This window comes from Aegilops tauschii, chromosome 4 (genome assembly GCF_002575655.3).
Source record: "Aegilops tauschii subsp. strangulata cultivar AL8/78 chromosome 4, Aet v6.0, whole genome shotgun sequence".
NCBI lineage: Eukaryota > Viridiplantae > Streptophyta > Magnoliopsida > Poales > Poaceae > Aegilops > Aegilops tauschii.
In genome coordinates this window covers 325,167,435-325,185,074 of record NC_053038.3, presented here as the reverse complement: position 1 = coordinate 325,185,074, position 17,640 = coordinate 325,167,435, and the positions used below count along the sequence as shown (strand labels likewise).

Below are 17,640 nucleotides of genomic sequence, written 5' to 3'. Positions count from 1 at the left end.
GGCGATTCATACCTTAGGATGCAAGCTCGGAAGCGATGGGGTCGGCGGGGGCGAGTTCCTATAGCGCCGCCACCGTCGCCGCCGACACTGCCGCCGCAGATGTCGCGCCTTAATATTCTTCCTGCCGCCGGGCACGTCGTTTATAGTGAAGGGGACGAGGAGGAGGACGAGGACGACGCCGACGACGGTGTTGGTTCCTCTCGCCGGGCTCGTCGGACAGAAGGAAGAGGACGAGAACGAGGACTGGATCTAGACGTCGTGGACGTGATCGGTTGAAAACAGAATATTTTACCCTGGACCATTATGCCCTTCTCTGATTAGACTAATTAGGTTAATTCATTTTTAATCCCCAACAGATCGGATGCTAATAAAAATTGGAGGGGTAAGTACTCGAAAGTACTCCCGGTACTGCCCCAATCACCGTAAAGGAGCTCTTATCTTTTATGCATCTTATTTTGCTTAGTACGGCGGTAGCATTATAAGATGATCCATTCACTAAATTTCAAGGTATAAGTGTTCTCCCTGAGTATGCACCGTTGCTACAGTTCTTCGTTTCGAGACACCACGTGATGATCAGGTGTGATAGACTCTACGTTCACATACAACGGGTGTAAGACAGTTTTACACATGCAGAATACTTGGGTTAAACTTGACGAGACTAGCATGTACAGACATGACCTCGGAACACTGGAGACCGAAAGGTCAAACGTGAATCATATAGTAGATATGATCAACATAAAGATGTTCACCATTGATGATTACCCCATCTCATGGATTGTATTTTTAACTCTTGAAATATTATATGTCTAAGAATATTATGTCACAAGGACCTTAGGTCATACTATGCCGAAGTTCTTGAATTCGTATAAAATTCACATCCATTCCTATGTCCATATTTTCTGAAAGAATCAGATCTATTATAAAAAATTCATCGAAAGTAGAAAGTATCTCAAACATAATAAAAATTACATCAAAATTCGAGACCATCGAACGACCACTACAGCCGTCAGAACGAGTCGTTGCTCCCCTATCGTAGCCGGTTTGACCTTGTCGACGACAACCGAGACGTCTTCGTCCATGCGCCCCTTATGTCCACGTTATCATAAAGTAAAAAAAACAAATAAGCTCAAACATGATTATACATTTCCATGAAATTTTTAGCATGGCCTGAGAACAAGTGCACCTTGCCTTTTCGCTGCCATGAGCATGGAAGGAAGCAGAGCAAGAAGCCTCCGGCTCCCTGATCCAGTTGGTGGACACTGAGCCACAAAGTCCAAACCCAGTGGACCTCATAATTAGCTGCTTGCTTACACCGAGTGTCACACATGCAAAATGGCTAGACCAAAAGCAAAGAAAATTCATTACTATACACTCAACCAACACGGCAGCACAGAGGAGAAGAAGAAGAAAAAGATCCGAAAGAGTCACATGACTAATGGGAGCGGCATCACTGCTGTCATTTGCCAATACCGCCCCCTTTATATTCAATCCCCCAACTTCTCCCACCTCCCCCATCCCACCTCTTCTCTTCTCCCAAGTCCCAACTCAAAGGCAAGCGCAGACCCAGCTCAGCTCAGGCAACAACAATCAGATCACACACAGGCTGCCTAATCCTGCTCTTCGTTGGCGGTTTCTGTGCAGCCCGCCGAGCTCTTGCGAGAATATTGCAATGGCGTCCACGTCGAGCTCGACGGCGGTGGACGAGAGGGAGCGGAAGCGGAAGAGGGCAGCCGGGGGTGATTCCACAGCGTCCGCCGGCCCGGGGACGGAGGCGCAGCCTTCCAAGTGGCGGACGGAGCGCGAGCACGAGATCTACTCGTCCAAGCTCTTCGAGGCGCTCCGCCTTGTCCGAGGCGGGTCATCGTCCGCGTCGACGGCGCCGGCGCGTGGCCGGGCCGTGCGGGAGGCCGCCGACCGCGCGCTCGCGGTGGCGGCCCGCGGGCGCTCGCGCTGGAGCCGCGCCATACTCGCCTCCCGCCGCCGCCGCCTGCAGGCAGCCCACCGCGCGCGCCTCCGCGCCCCAGCCACACCACCCGCGCGCCACCCCTCCGTCGCTGCCGCCGCGCAGCCGCAGCCGGGGAAGGCACCGGCGCTGGCGAAGAAGGCGAAGGTGCTCGGGCGGCTGGTTCCCGGTTGCCACAAGCTGCCGTTCCCGGCGCTCCTGAGCGAGGCCTCCGACTACATCAAGGCGCTGGAGATGCAGGTGCGCGCCATGACCGCTCTAGCCGAGGTCCTGGCGAGCGTCTCCTCGTCGTCAGCCTCCGGCAGCTCCTCCTCGCCGGCATGACCCACGCTTCGTGCATGATTCGTGTATTCGTTGTAAATTTCACCCCATCTTCCTCGTGGGTTGGATTAGTTAGCCTCTCCTCTCTAGTGTGTCCTCTTGTTTCTCAGGTTGGTTGAGCGGTTAGTGTGTTGGTGATAATGATGGCACTCTGGTGATTTAAACCGTGCTGTAATGCCTCTCTCTCTCTCTCTCGCTGTCTGGTTTTTTTTTTGAGGTATCTCGCTGTCTAGTTGTGGAGGCACATTCGTTTTGTTCTATTCTCTTCTCGCTTGGCTTTCTCCATCTCCTCGGGATTCTTTCGTGTGTTTGTTTCTTTTGTTCTCTTTCGATCCCTTCTCTGATAAATGTAACAGGCATGGATAAATGTTCAGAGCGCTCCCTTCGTCGAGTACCGTGTGTGTGTTCTTTCCTGCGCGCGATGCGGTGCATGCATGTCTCTCTTGCTTTCTGTCCATGGGAAAGCGCGCTTAACCTCCGAGTGTATGTAACCTTCATCATCTCCTAATCATACTTACCGCGTGATCCTCTGCAACACGAGCCTGAAGGAAATGATGCCATGGGTTCTCTGTTCCATCTCGGTAGGTAAATCACGTGTCCTGGATCCCAATCGTGACGCCCGAGCTGCAATGCAGTATCAAAACCTCTCAAACCGCGACCGACTTGGCACTAATCAATAGTACAGTTGTGCTGGAGCTCGACAGCGGCAGCAGAATTTGTCCGTCCATGGCGAGGGGCTTGGGCTTGGCGTTCCTGGAAAAGATAAGAGCTAGAGGGAGGGATGGAGCGGCAAATTTGACAAATTTGATCCGTGGACAAAATCAAATTACAGAATAAACTATCCATGAAACTATTTTACGCGGTTGACCTTTTTGTGTGACGCCCAACACGAAGGCGCCACACTACACTGTGCAAACGCCTCACAGATAGACGTTACACGCCTGGTCAGCGTTGCACCCCATACTGCCTAAAAATTACTATATCATTGTGCAGAGCCTAAGAGCTAGGCGCTGTACTGTATAGTGTGGCGCCTACCTCTCAGGCGCTGCATTGGTGGTTGCACTACAAAATGAAGCAACCACTAGTGCAACGCCTAGAAGCTAGGCCATAGTGTGGCGCCTAGCTCTCAGGCGCTGCACACTGACTTAGTAATTTTCGTAGCACATGGATGCGACGCTGTTTGATGAGCAATTCATTCTGTGATTTGATATCGTCCGTAGGTTAAGTAGGTTAAATTTGTCAATTTTGCCTGATGGAGCAGTCCATTGTTTATTTCGAAACAGGGAACGGGGAGTGTGGGAGGAACGTGGGGGGAATAAATGGCACGTGGCCGATCTGAGCGGCACACCGGATTAAACTCAGTGGGGACCAATGCGCAGTGAGTAGCGCGATAAAAAAACATCTCTCGGCCGCGCAGTCGGGACAGAAGAGTCGTGCCCGTTTTTCACTCGCGTCGCCCTCACTGGCCCCACGCCGTTACAGGCCGCTGGCCCTGCCACGGTACCGGATGGAGGAGGGAGGGAGCCAAAGTATGGCCCTGCCCCTGCGCTAGGCGACAGGAGGAGCGGCTCCCGCCGGTGCACCGTCGCGCCCGAGCCTGCGGAGCTGAGCTGGGTCTTAATGGAGCCGCGGGCCTGCCCTGCAAGAACGGCGTTGTGTCGCTCGGGCCCGGGCCGGGCCGGGCGGGGCGTCGAGGGCTGAGGCGTCCACGTGGTCCGTACGGGTGGCAGGGATGGGCGGTGTGATGTGGCGCGGGCATGATTGGTCCGTCGCCATCGGCGTTCAGGTGGGGTGGGGGGCGTGGCCTGCTGCACTGGGCTGGCTGTGCGTGTGTGCGTGCCAGGGGCTACGTGACAAACCGTATGTATCGTGTCTCTCATGTGCCGCCCTGTACACTTGTCCTCGATCTCCTTCCTGTATTGAGGTATTCAACTCATCTTTCTCGTCCAACCGTCCAAGTACCTATGCCATGCGTCATCTCAATCCATAGCTCAAAGCCTACGGTAATACTGTTTTTCTTACTTCATTGATAGGCTATGCTCATCTGCTACATACTCTCTTTGTCTGAAAAAACTTGTCCCAAACTTATCCCTCAAATGAATGTATTTAGCATTAACTTGATGCTAGATACATCTATTTGAGAGATAAAAAATTTCGGACGAAGGGAATACTAAATACGTTGTTGAAATATGTCTCTTTTCTTGCCGGGGTCGTCGAAATATGTTAGTATGTTCGCAGAATGTAAATCGGCGTAAAAATTTAAAACTACGAAAAAACCTATCCGACGAATGTTCAGATTTTTCAAACTTTCCAGCGAACATGTTTATTGCCGTTGGATGAGGCCACATATGTTGAAGCAAGGGAGGGAATACACCTCAGCTCTAAAAATCGTTCTCTAGAACAGAGCATGGGCACGGACGCTCTTCTTTTACAGCCGGCCTCCATGCCACAATAACCATACCTACACAACGTACCGGGCACCGCGAGCTTCCATTCTTTTTTTAGGGACCCGAGCTTCCATTCGGGACACCTCGGGTTGCATCCCAGCTCCTTCCCCTTTTCTCCTTTTTACGTGCCAATTTTCACAATTTTCAAAAACAATCATTCATGGTGTTCACGTGGCAAAAATATCTCCCCCTTTTCCCTTTATACGTGGCAATTTTCACAATGTTCTAAAATAATCATTTTGTGATGGGCATGTGGCAAATATATGAATTTTTTCATTTCTCATACCATGGTTTTTTTAGTAAATGTTTATTGGAGCATGGCAAATTTAGTGCTTATACCATGGCATTATTTATTGAACAAATAATGGTAATTTTATGTTGCATACCATGTCATTTTTTATTATTAAATAGACCATGGTAATTTTATTGTAGGTTCCATGGCAATTTTATTTTTAAGAGCATGTAAATTTTACTAATTAGACCATGACTATTTTATTAATTAGACCATGATAGTTTTATTGTAGATAGCATGGTAACTTTATTATCAAGGCCATGACAATTTTATTATAAATACCATGGCAACTTTGTAAATTAGACCATGTATTTTTTATTATTTAGAGCATGACAATTTTATTGTCGCATGCCAAACTTTATTAATTAGAACATGGTAGTTTCATTGCATGTAGCATGTCTTTTAACAACTAATTTGTTTTTGTTTTCAGGACCATGGAAACTTTGTTGAACTTTCTAAGGAAATTCTATTTAACATACCATGATAAATTATTTTTTATATAATATCATATTTATTGACATGGCAAATTCCTGTAGTCTTAGAAGCCCAATCTTTTTTTAACACAGAATTTGCCTCGTGAATACTGCATAAATTTCATATTTTGAATTTGTTTTTCTTTTCAAGACCATGGAAAATTCGTTGAAACTTGCTAAGGCAAATCTATTTAACATACCATGGTAATTTTTTATATAAAATATCATATTTATTGACATGGCAAATTCCTGTCGTCTCACAAGCACAATCTTTTTTAACGCAGAAATTTGCCACGTGAACACTACATAAATTTTATAATTTTGCTACCATTGTCTCTTAAAGTTGCCGTCATGCCATTTATTTTTGGGCCAATTACATTCCAGTTCAGCCCTAAACTCGATTCCACTACTTAGATTTACCCTAATTCCCAAGCCTACTTACATTTGCTCCTTTTCCGTCTCACTCCCTTACAAGTCACCTTGCCTTGCTAGGCAAGTCACCGTTGGGCGGCTTACTCCTCCGGGTCACGCTCCGTCTCCGTGTCTTGGGCCTTCAGTCGGCCCGCTTCGTAAGCCGCCTCCAGGCACTCAGGTCTTGGCTTCTTTGGCCTGCTTAAGCTTCCTTATTAAGTCGCCAACAGTGTAACCCGGCCCCTTCTGGGCGGGTCACGCCGTAGGGTTATGTCCCCAACATCAGGCCCCAGATTGATTTGAACCTGTTCATGTCAATCTTCATTCTCTGGTTGGCGAGTCTTCTTTCGTTCTTCTAACACTCCAACATTGAGTAGATCTTCATGACCCGCCATATAGAAAAGATGACGTTACGTTATTAAATTTAGAAAAAACCTCATGACGTCACAACTGATCTTTGCCTTAATCATTCATTCCGAAAATCGAGGCGCCCCTCACGCAATAGTAATTATCATGCCCCCTCGATATTCACGCATGCCGTTTCACTGTTCCGTCTTTCCCTTATAAATAGGGACGGGGGGCCTGCCTTTTCACTTTTTACCCCCGTCTCCTTCTCCTCTTCTTCTTCCTCGCGTCGCCCGTCGCAACCGGAGCTCCGCCGCCCCAGCCAAGCTTCGCTAGCAACCCCGTCAAGGCCGCTGCATTGACCTGTTGGGACCAGAGATTCGCGGCGCTTGTCCGCTGTTCACCAACAACGTCAGGTATCGTTCCCCCCTGCTCAGATCCGCAGTAGGGCACTTGAATTCATGGAGTTCATCAGTGTTCGTCCAAGTTCATTCAAGTTCATCCATCCTCTATTTAGAAGTTGTATTTCAATCCCAAAACAAGGTAGGACTAGGGCGGTAGCAGTTTTAGTCCTTATTTTGCATCTTGGACGGATCCCTGCTTTTTCAGAATCAACACACAGCCGCTAGTTCTTCTTCCGCTGCGCTTTAGGTTTAGCAATTTGTTCACTTTTTCTGAACTGCTGTAGATCCATGAATATAGTTGTAATCTATAAAACTTGTTTGCCCCACACTTAGGAAAATTTCAACAACCTTGGATCCGTAGATAATTGATCCTCCCTTCATTGTCCGGGCGGCTTAATAACGAATTCGTAACCCGCCAAGAATCCCAAGGATGCTTCTTTCACTTAACACGCCAACATGTTGCCGATTCATACATCCATAACTTAACCCGCCATATTCTTACAGCCTGATAATTACTCCACCCCATGGCTAGGGCGGCTCATAATCCCTTAATGGTTCATTGTAATATGTAGTTTTTTAACCACAACTAGTTCATTACTGCCGAGGGTCCCAGTTCTTGCGATTGGGTTACTTCTAGAGTCTCAGAGCTCTCACTGAATGAGTATGATGACATGGGGGTCATACCAGCCAAAGATGTCATCCACTGGTGGGTTCTCAGTCTTGAAACTACTCCTCAACCTAAAGAGGGTGAAGTTGTCATTTTTGCGAATCACCTTCTCCATGGCTTTTCACCGCCCGGGTCAAAATTCTTCCGAGACGCTCTGCATTTTTACAACCTTCACCCCCAATACATTGGTCCCAACTCCGTCTCCAATCCGTGCCACTTTCAAGTGTTCTGCGAAGTATATCTTCAAGAAGAACATACTGTTGATCTCTTTCGAGAGTATTTTTACATCAACCGCTAGACTGAAAAGTCAGATGGACCAAGTCTTGAGCTTGGAGGTGCTTCCATTCATAGGCGGAAAGATCTGACTTTTCCCTCAGCCGCACTGCCCAGCCATCCCAAGGAATGGAACTATACCCGGTTCTACTGCAATGACACCTCCCCAGCTGGACAAAACCCCTTGCCGGGTTACCGCCCATACCGGCTTACCACCAACGGCGTGCTTCCAGGTCGATTGACTGCTACAGAGCGCGCAGTATGCCTCCACCTTTTCAAAGATTCGAGCTTTCATCGCCAATGGCTTAACTGGAGTTGATCTGGTCCGCTGCTGGGTCGCATGGAGAATTTTACCGCTGAGCCGGCACAACGGCTTGATGAGCCAATATATCGGTGATACAAAGGACTCACAACGCTACAACCAAACACGTCTGACTGACAAAGAGATCAACGACACAGTTAAAACACTGCTTGGGGAGTCTCTTGAAAATTGCAGCAAAGTGCGATTGAATCCCTTCTGCACTCTTACCCGGCTCCGGATGTAAGTATCTTGAACGAAGCTTCATCTTGTTTATCTATCTCTTGTACGTCATAATTTTTAACCTTATTGCTCATATATAAACAGGCCGACTCTCCTTTCTGGAGGAAGAAATTGCAAGCCACCGCTCCCACTAAAAAGACTAGGGTAGTGAAGTCTTGTGGTACGGGTCGCTGCAAGAAACAAACAGCTCAAGATCTTTTCGAGTTAGATGAGTCGGAGGTAGAACTTGACTCCCTTGGTCTTCTGTTTATGCAACTTATTGACGTTGATTCCTCTCAGGGTGATGCGGAGACAAACCAGGCTCATGAAGCAGAGGTAACTACTATATCATCCGACTCAGAATCTTTGCCAAGAAAGAAAACAAGGCGGGTCATCTGAAAAGTAAGATTTTTACACCCTCTTGCTCATTTGGACCCCAACTTTCTTTTGAAGAAACAGCAGCACGAGTCGAGGCGTATGTGAAAGTGCAACTAATTCCTGGGTGGTTTTGGTAATTCTTAACAACATATAGCTCATTGAACTAATACTCTTTCAAGATGATCATTTCAGAAAGTTCAATGCTTGGCATGGCATGGACTAGAGATGTGGACCCCTCAAAATGCTAAGGACATATATTGGAAAAGCTCAAGACTTTACATTTTCCTTTTAGTGATCCAAGATCACATTGAGTCCATAGGAAAAGCCAATACTATTAAAAGGGGATGAGGTGTTGCTTAATGGCTTGCTTGCTCAAAATGCTTAGTGATATGCTCCAAAAGCCCTCAACCACTTTCTCAATTCCACATATGTCCTCAACCTAAAGTCAAACTCGGCCCCACCGATTTGATCTATCTGGCGCCACCGAGTTCATTTGACATAGCCATAGCCAGAAACCCTAATCAGTTCGGTCTCACCGATAGGGATCTCGGTCTCACCCAGATGGGACTGCAAACTCTCTGTTTCCCTTCGTAAAGGATCGGTCTAACCGAAATGAGCAATCGGTCCCACCTAGTTCACAATGCAAACTCTCTGTTTCCTTTTCGTAACGTTTCGATCCCACTGAAATGAGCGATCGTTCTCACCGAGTTTGCCTGACCAACTCTCTGTTTACCTGTTACTGAAATCGGTCTCACCGAGTTCATGTGATCGGTTTCACCGAGATCAAGTTATGCCCTAACCCTAGCACATCGGTCCCACCGAGTTGATCATGTCGGTCCCACCGAAAAGCCTAACGTTCACATTTTGAACTGAATCGGTCTGACCGAGTTTAACTATTCGGTCCCACCGAGTTTGGTAAATTGTGTGTAACGGTTAGATTTTGTGTGGAGGCTATATATACCCCTCCACCCTTCCTCCATTCTTGGAGAGAGCTATCAAAACGTGCCTACACTACCAGCATTCATTTTCTGAGAGAGAACCACCTACTCATGTGTTGAGACCAAGACATTCCAATCCTACCACAAGAATCTTGATCTCTAGCCTTCCCCAAGTTGCTTTCCACTCAAATCATCTTTCCACCATATCCAAATCTGTGAGAGAGTTGAGTGTTGGGGAGACTATCATTTGAAGCACATGAGCAAGGAGTTCATCATCAACACACCATCTATTACCTTTTGGAGAGTGGTGTCTCATAGATTGGTTAGGTGTCACTTGGGAGCCTCCGTCAAGATTGTGGAGTTGAACCAAGGAGTTTGTATGGGCAAGGAGATCACCTACTTCGTGAAGATCTACCCTAGTGAGGCAAGTCCTTCGTGGGCGATGGCCATGGTGGGATAGACAAGGTTGTTTCTTCGTGGACCCTTCGTGGGTGGAGCCCTCCGTGGACTCGCACAACCGTTACCCTTCGTGGGTTGAAGTCTCCATCAACGTGGATGTACAATAGCACCACCTATCGGAACCACGCCAAAAATCTCCGTGTCTACATTGCGTTTGCTCCCTCAAAACTCCTCCCCTTTACCTTCATATGCAATGATTTACATTCCGCTGCTATACTCTTAGAATTGCATGTGTAGGCTGATTGCTTGACTTGTGCTAAGTTGCTAAAATCGGCCAAGAGTTAAATTGGAAAAAGGCTAGATTTTTATTTGGTCAAGTAGTCTAATCACCCCCCTCTAGACATACTTTCGATCCTACAAGTGGTATCAGAGCTTTGCTCTCCATTTGCCTTGATTTCCATAGCTTTGGTGATCATAGCCTTGGTTTCACAACCTAGGAGAGTATGACGGCTAGCAAGGGAAATTACCACCGTAGAGGTCCCTACTTTGATGGTACTAATTTTGCTAGTTGGAAGCATAAGATGAAAATGCATATTCTTGGACATAACCCCGCCGTTTGGGCTATTGTGTGTATTGGCTTGCAAGGTGAATTCTTTGATGGGAGAGAACCTAATCGTGAAGCGACCGCGGAAGAATTGAAGATGTTGCAATACAATGCTCAAGCTTGCGATATCCTCTTCAACGGATTGTGCCCCGAAGAATTCAACAAAATCAACCATCTTGAGAATGCAAAGGAAATTTGGGATACTTTGATTGATATGCACGAAGGTACCGACTCCGTCAAGGAATCCAAATTGGATGTGCTTCAAAGTCAGCTTGACAAGTTCAAAATGAAGGATGGTGAAGGTGTCGCGGAAATGTACTCTAGGTTGCTCTCATCACAAATGAGATTGCCGGCTTAGGAAGTGAAGAGATGACCGACAGATTCATCATCAAGAAGATCCTAAGAGCCTTAGATGGAAAATATGATACCGTGTGCACTTTATCTAAATGATGCCCAATTAGAAAGATCTCAAGCCAACCGAAGTCATTTGAAGAATCGTTGCTCATGAGATGTCACTCAAGGATAAAGAAGAGCATCCCATCCTCCGAGCCGCCCCCTACAACCACTAGCTGGTTGGATGCTCCGAGAGAAACTGACATTTGTCATTTGAGAGCATCCCATCCTCCGAGGACTTTGAGCGAAAATCATCGAGTGAGGAAAACCCAAACCCAAACACCTACAAACCCAAAGTGATTGAGCACCACTAAAGAGATTGATCCTGCCTGGATCCGACGCTTGTTACCTTTGAAGACTGTGCTTCTTCCAGACGGTTAGGCGTCATGGTCTAGAGCATCCAAGAGGAATTGTGGATCGCCGAGTGACCGACTTTGTGAAGGTTCGGAAGTCACCTTAAGACTTACCACGAGTGATTGGGCGAGGTCTGTGTGACCTTAGCTCAAGGAGAATACGGTGAGGACTGTGTGTCCGGGACTGTGTGTCCTCAGGTTTAAATACCTAGCCGCTCCAACCAGATGTACAACTGAGACAGCAGTTGGAACTGGTCTACCAAATCATTGTCTTCACCAAGCCTGCTGGTTCTATTTCCTCAACTCTTTCATTTCCTCATTACAATGCTGTGTGCTTGTCATATCTGTGTTTGAAGACTTTCTCAATTTCCTCAGTTCAATTTCTTCAGTCTGTTTGTCTTCATCATGTGCTATCCTGTGTTTACGCTTTCTGTACTCTGTGTTTGTCTTCATTTCATCATGATGACCATGCCTATGTTTTGCTATGCTTATTCTTGAGTACTTATTACGCTGCAAGTAGTTCTTCGCTAAGGAATTTCCTCACCCACAAATTCCTCAGTGAAGAATTCATAAAAATCGCCTATTCACCCCCCTCTAGTCGATATAACGCACTTTCAATTGGTATCAAAGCAAGGTACTCCCTTGTTCTATGTGATTTTGGTTTAACTGCCTGGAGTTTTAGTTATGTCGACCGCAGGTATGATCAAGGTCTCTGCTGGGTGTCCTACCTTCGATGGGACGGACTACCCCTACTGGAAGAATAAGATGCGAATGCCTCTTGAGGCAATTGATAACGATCTCTGGTATGTTGTGGAAAATGGTGTTCCCTCTGTCTCACCCTCACTGAACGCTACCGATGTGAAGAGATTCAAGCAACTCGATTCTCAAGCGAAGAATATCATATGTGGCCATCTGAGCAAAGGACAGTATGGAAGAGTGAGTGCTTTGGAAACTGCTAAGCTTATCTGGGATAGGCCGTCCAAAGTCAATGAAGGAGTCTCAACTCAGCGTGACTCTCGAGTTGATGTTCTTCGCAATATCTTCAACCGCTTCAAAAGACTCGACAATGAAAATGTTCAACAAACCTTCGATCGCCTCACTGACATCTCAAATGAGCTTCAAGCGCTTGGTGCCACTGACATCACCGACCATGAGGTGGTGAAGAAATTGTTGAGATCGCTTGATTCCTCATTTGATACTCTGGCATTGATGATACAAGAACGTGCTGATTACAAGTCACTTGATCCCGCTGATATCCTCGAGAGGCTAAATACTCATGAGTTCCAGCTTGCTGAAAAGAGAGATCTCTATGGTTCGAGCTATGGCAGATCACGTGCACTGAAGGACAAGGCAGTTTCTGAGTCTGAAGATGAAGACTCTGGCAGCAGCCTTGGTGATCCTGAAGAAGCCAGGAACTAGCACTGCTCGTGAAGAAATTTCAGAAGTTCTCAAGACGTGGTCGCTTTGGAAGATCCTCAAGGAGCAATGATTCCTCATCCAGTGACTACAAGAAGAGGCTTTGTCACAAATGCAAGAAACCTGGACACTACATTCAAGATTGTCCTCAGTGGGAAAAGGAATCAAAGAAGAAGAAATAAAAGGATTACAGTTCTGATGATGCGAAGAAAAAGAAGAAATCCTCAAAATCTTCATCATCAAAATCCTCAAAGTCTTCATATCACAAGAAGAGCAGCTCCAAGAAGGCTCGGGCATTCATTGGCAAGGAAATGGACTCTGAAGCTGAATCTGAGGAACATGAGGAAGAGGAGGCATCTGAGGAGTCCGAGTCTGGAGTAGCGAGTCTAGCTCTCGCTACTGCATTCGTCGGCAAGTCTATCTTCAACTCTGAAGAAAATGGCTTCACCAACGAGGCTGATGAAGGCAATGATGACTACACTCCCACCTCTTGCTTCATGGCGAAGGGTGCCAAGGTACTCAAATATACCTCCTCTGAATCTAGTGAGAATGAATCTGATGAAAACCTCAAGCCCAGCTACTCTAAACTTGCTAAGATTGCTGTGAAACAACAAAGGGCTTTTGAAAAGGTTCAAAACATGCTAGACAAAAGTGATGATATGTTGGGTGAAGAAATGGATCGCACTAAAACCTTGACTAAAAATCTTCAGAGACTTCAGACTAGGTTTGACAACCTTCAAGGTCATCATAACACTCTCTTATCTGATCATGAGAAGCTTTCTTATGAATTTCTTCATAGAAAGCAAGATCTTGAGAAGCTAAGAGTGAGTTATGAAGATCTTCAGAAGGAGCGCGATTCATTACTTGCTCAACAAATTAGCGCTGCTCAGGAAGAATTTGTTCCTCCATGTTTGAAATGCATTGAACGTGAATCTGCTAATTCTTCACCTGAATGTTCAAATGCTTCTAATGTTACAAATTCTTCACCTGCCTCTGCTATCACTAATTCCTCATCTGAGGACATTGCTAGTATCACTGACGATGCATGGCTCAAGGAATTGTACATGACAGGCATGTACAAAAGCCTCAAAGGGCATCAAACTCTTTGTGATGTGCTTAAAAAGCAGATCCTCAATAGGAACCCGAGGAAAGAGGGTATTGCCTTTGAGAGGAAACTCAATGCTAATGGTCCATATTGGAAGCCTGAGCAGTACCCCAAAACCTCATGGGTTGCTGCAAAGGGACCTCCAGTTGATCTATCAAATCTATCTGGCTTTACATGTGAATCTCCTCATTCTTCTGATGAGTCATTTGATTCCAACTATAAACTGTTCAAAAATCAGAATGGTGAAGTATTTGCTAGATATGTTGGCACTAACTGCAGGAACGGTTCCCCTATGAAGAAAATCTGGGTTCCCAAAAGGTGCCTTGAAAGTCTTCAGGTGAATGTCCTCATGACACCACCTGTGAAGAATAGGAACCCCAGATCAAATTCTTCATACGGACCAAATTCTTCATATGGATCCAAGTCCTCATATGGACCAAATTCCTCACGTGGATCAAATTCCTCAAAAGGATCAAAGTCCTCATATGATTATCATCGTGCTAACAACTCTATTTCGCAGGGAAGAGCAAAGGGCTATGAATATGAGCATTATTCTTCTAATCATTATGTTCATAAGTCCTCGAAGAATTTCTCTGCTTATTCATATGCTTACCCTAACTCCTCTTATGTGAAACGAAATGGATTGGCTTCTATGCCACCTTTCTCGTATGGAGCTTGCAGAGTGATGAACTCTTTGCCACCCCTTCAGATGTGGGTGGTGAAGAAAAAGAACTAATCTCTTATGCAGGGTCAGGTCTCCAGACGTGCTCAAACGTCTGAAGAATTTTCTGGAGACCTGAAAAGTGCCTGAAAGGATGCAGGCTAATCATGAAGAAATGAACTTTCATTTCTCACGTCCTCATACTGTTTTAACTGTTGCATTGCTTGATGAAATTGGTCTGATGAATTGTGATGTCATATTCTTCACTGATGAAGTATATGAAGTTCGTAAGCTGCACTAATTCATCTGCAAGATGATCAACCCAAAGCCATTGAGTGGGTCCTCGATAGTGGATGTACAAATCACATGGCTGGTGACAAGAATCTATTGATGGATGCTCCCTTATCACCATCGCATCTGAAGCATATCATCTTCGCTGACAAAGGCAAAAGTCAGGTATTGGGTCTAGGTAAGGTTGCGATCACAAAGGATCGACACATGGACAAAGTCATGCTTGTCGAGTCCTTAGGATACAACCTCATGTCTGTCTCAATGCTTTGTGATCTTGATATGGTTGTTGTCTTTGGCAAGTATCGTTGTGTTGTGGTTTATGGAAGCTGACAATTCCAAAGTCTTCGAAGGCTTTAGGAGAGGAGACTTGTATATTGTTGATTTCTCTACAGGACCACAACCAGCCGTGTGGCTACTTGCAAAAGCTTCAGAAGGCTGGCTATGGCATCGACGACTTGGTGATGCAGGCATGAGGAATTTGCACACGCTTGCGAAGAAGAAGCACGTCATTGGCATTGAGAATGTCAAATTCCTCAAGGATCACTTATGCGGAGCCTGTGAAGCTAGGAGGATGACAAAGGCTAAGCATCCAGCAAAGACTATCATGACTACTACTCGACCATTTGAATTGCTTCACATGGATCTTTTCGGTCCTAATCATTACTCAGTAGTCACTAATGATGCATCTCTCTATGGCTTTGTTATTGTTGATGATTACTCTTGATACACTTAGGTACATATTGTCACTTACAAACATGAAGTGCAGGAAGTCTTCAAACGATTTTCCTCGAGGGCTTCAACCAACTTTGGTGTGAAGATCAAGCACATCAGAAGTGACAATGGAACTGAGTTCAAGAATTCTGGTCTTGATGACTATCTTGATGAACTTGGTATTACTCATGAGTTATCTGCTCCTTATACACCTCAGCAGAATGGCGTTGTGGAGCGCAAGAACAGAACTCTTGTTGAGATGGCTCGCACTATGCTTGATGAGTACAAGACGCCTCGTCACTTCTGGATTGAGGCAATTTATACTGCGTGCCACATCATCAACAGGGTATATCTTCACAAATTCTTCAAGAAGACTGCCTATGAACTCCTCACTGACAAGAAACCCAATGTGAGTTATTTCAAAGTCTTCGGTGCTAAATGTTGGATTAGAGATCCTCATCACAATGCTAAATTTGCACCGAAAGCACATGAAGGTTTTATGCTTGGTTACGGAAAGGACTCGCACACCTACAGAGTCTTCAACAACATTCTTCACAAGGTTGTTGAAATTGTAGATGTGCGGTTCGATGAAACTAATGGCTCGCAAAGAGAGCACCTACCCTCTGTGATAGATGAACCAGCACCTGAGGAAACTATCAAGTTCAAGGCTACTGAGGATGTCATTCCTACCGAAGAATCAGCTGAAGAATTCATTCCAGAACGTGAAGAACGTCGAGCTAATGCACCTGAAGAAAATGCTGAAGAAAATGGTGCTGAAGAAAATGCTGATCAAATTCCTCGACGACAACCAGCTCATCCTCGCGTTGCAAAAGAAGTGCAAGTGGAAAAGATCATCGATGACATTGAAGCACCAGGTCCTCTCACACGCTCAAAAGCTTCACATTTATCTAACTTTTGTGGGCACTGTGCTTTTGTCTCTATCACAGAGCCCACTAAGGTAGATGAAGCATTTCTGGAGCCTGAGTGGATTCAGGCCATGCAAGAAGAATTACATCAATTCGAGCTCAACAACGTCTGGGAACTGGTTAAACGTCCAGATCCTCGCAAGCACAATATCATTGGCACAAAGTAGATCTACCGCAACAAGCAAGATGAAAATGGCCTTGTGGCAAGGAATAAGGCACGGCTTGTAGCTCAAGGCTACACACAGGTTGAAGGAATTGATTTCGATGAAACTTTTGCACCTGTTGCTAGACTTGAAGCTATTCGCATATTACTTGCTTATGCTAACCATCATGATATCACTTTATATCAAATGGATGTGAAAAGTGCATTCCTCAATGGTAAGCTTGAGGAAGAAGTATATGTTGCTCAACCCCCAGGTTTTGAAGATCCAAAGCATCCTGACAAAGTCTTCAGACTCAATAAGGCCCTCTATGGCCTCAAGCAGGCCCCTCGGGCGTGGTATGATACTTTGAAGGAATTCCTCATGAAGAAAGGCTTAAAACCTAGTTCACTCGACCCTACTCTTTTCACTAAATCTTATTATGGTGAACTGTTTGCGTGCCAAATATATGTTGATGATATTATCTTTGGCTGTACTGATCAACGTTATAGTGATGAATTTGCCTATATGATGAGTGAAGAATATCAAATGTCTATGATGGGAGAGTTGAAATTCTTCTTAGGTCTTCAAATTCGTCAACAACGCAATGGCATATTCATATCTGAGGAGAAATACCTCAAGGATGTACTGAGGAAATTCGGCATGCAAGATTGCAAAGGCGTCAAAATTCCTATGCCCACAAATGGCCATCTGTGCACTGATGAAAATGGTATTGACTTCGATCATAAGGTATACCGCTCCATGATTGGTTCTTTATTGTACTTATGTGCATCTAGGCCAGATATAATGCTTAGTGTTTGCATGTGTGCCCGATTTCAAGCTACACCGAAGGAATCACACCATAAGGCTGTGAAGCATATTCTTCGATATCTAGCTCACACACCAACACTTGGATTATGGTACCCCAAGGGCTCGGCTTTTGATCTCATTGGATATTCTGACTCTGACTATGCTGGTGATCGTGTGGACCACAAGTCAACATCTGGCACATGTCATTTCCTCGGACGATCTTTGGTCTGTTGGTCCTCGAAGAAACAGAACTGTGTATCACTGTCTACTGCTGAAGCTGAGTACATTGCTGCTGGTTCTTGCTGTGCTCAATTGCTGTGGATGAAGCAAACTCTCAAGGACTACGGCGTCAACGTGAAGAATGTGCCTCTCTTCTGTGACAATGAGAGTGCCATCAAG

General features: G+C 45.6%; 1 protein-coding gene across 1 annotated transcript; it reads left to right on the top strand.

The window, feature by feature from the left end:
- Positions 1 to 1,196: 1,196 nt before the first annotated feature.
- LOC109765581 (transcription factor bHLH148) lies at positions 1,197 to 2,675 on the top strand. The gene has a single exon (XM_020324373.4). The coding sequence runs from the start codon at positions 1,436 to 1,438 to the stop codon at positions 2,285 to 2,287; it is 852 nt and encodes a 283-aa protein (XP_020179962.1). The 5' UTR covers positions 1,197 to 1,435; the 3' UTR covers positions 2,288 to 2,675.
- The last annotated feature ends 14,965 nt before the right edge of the window (positions 2,676 to 17,640 follow it).

Excerpts from the sequence above, each read along its gene's own strand:
- LOC109765581 (XM_020324373.4), top strand. The coding sequence starts at position 1,436 with ATGGGAGCGGCATCACTGCTGTCATTTGCCAATACCGCCCCCTTTATA.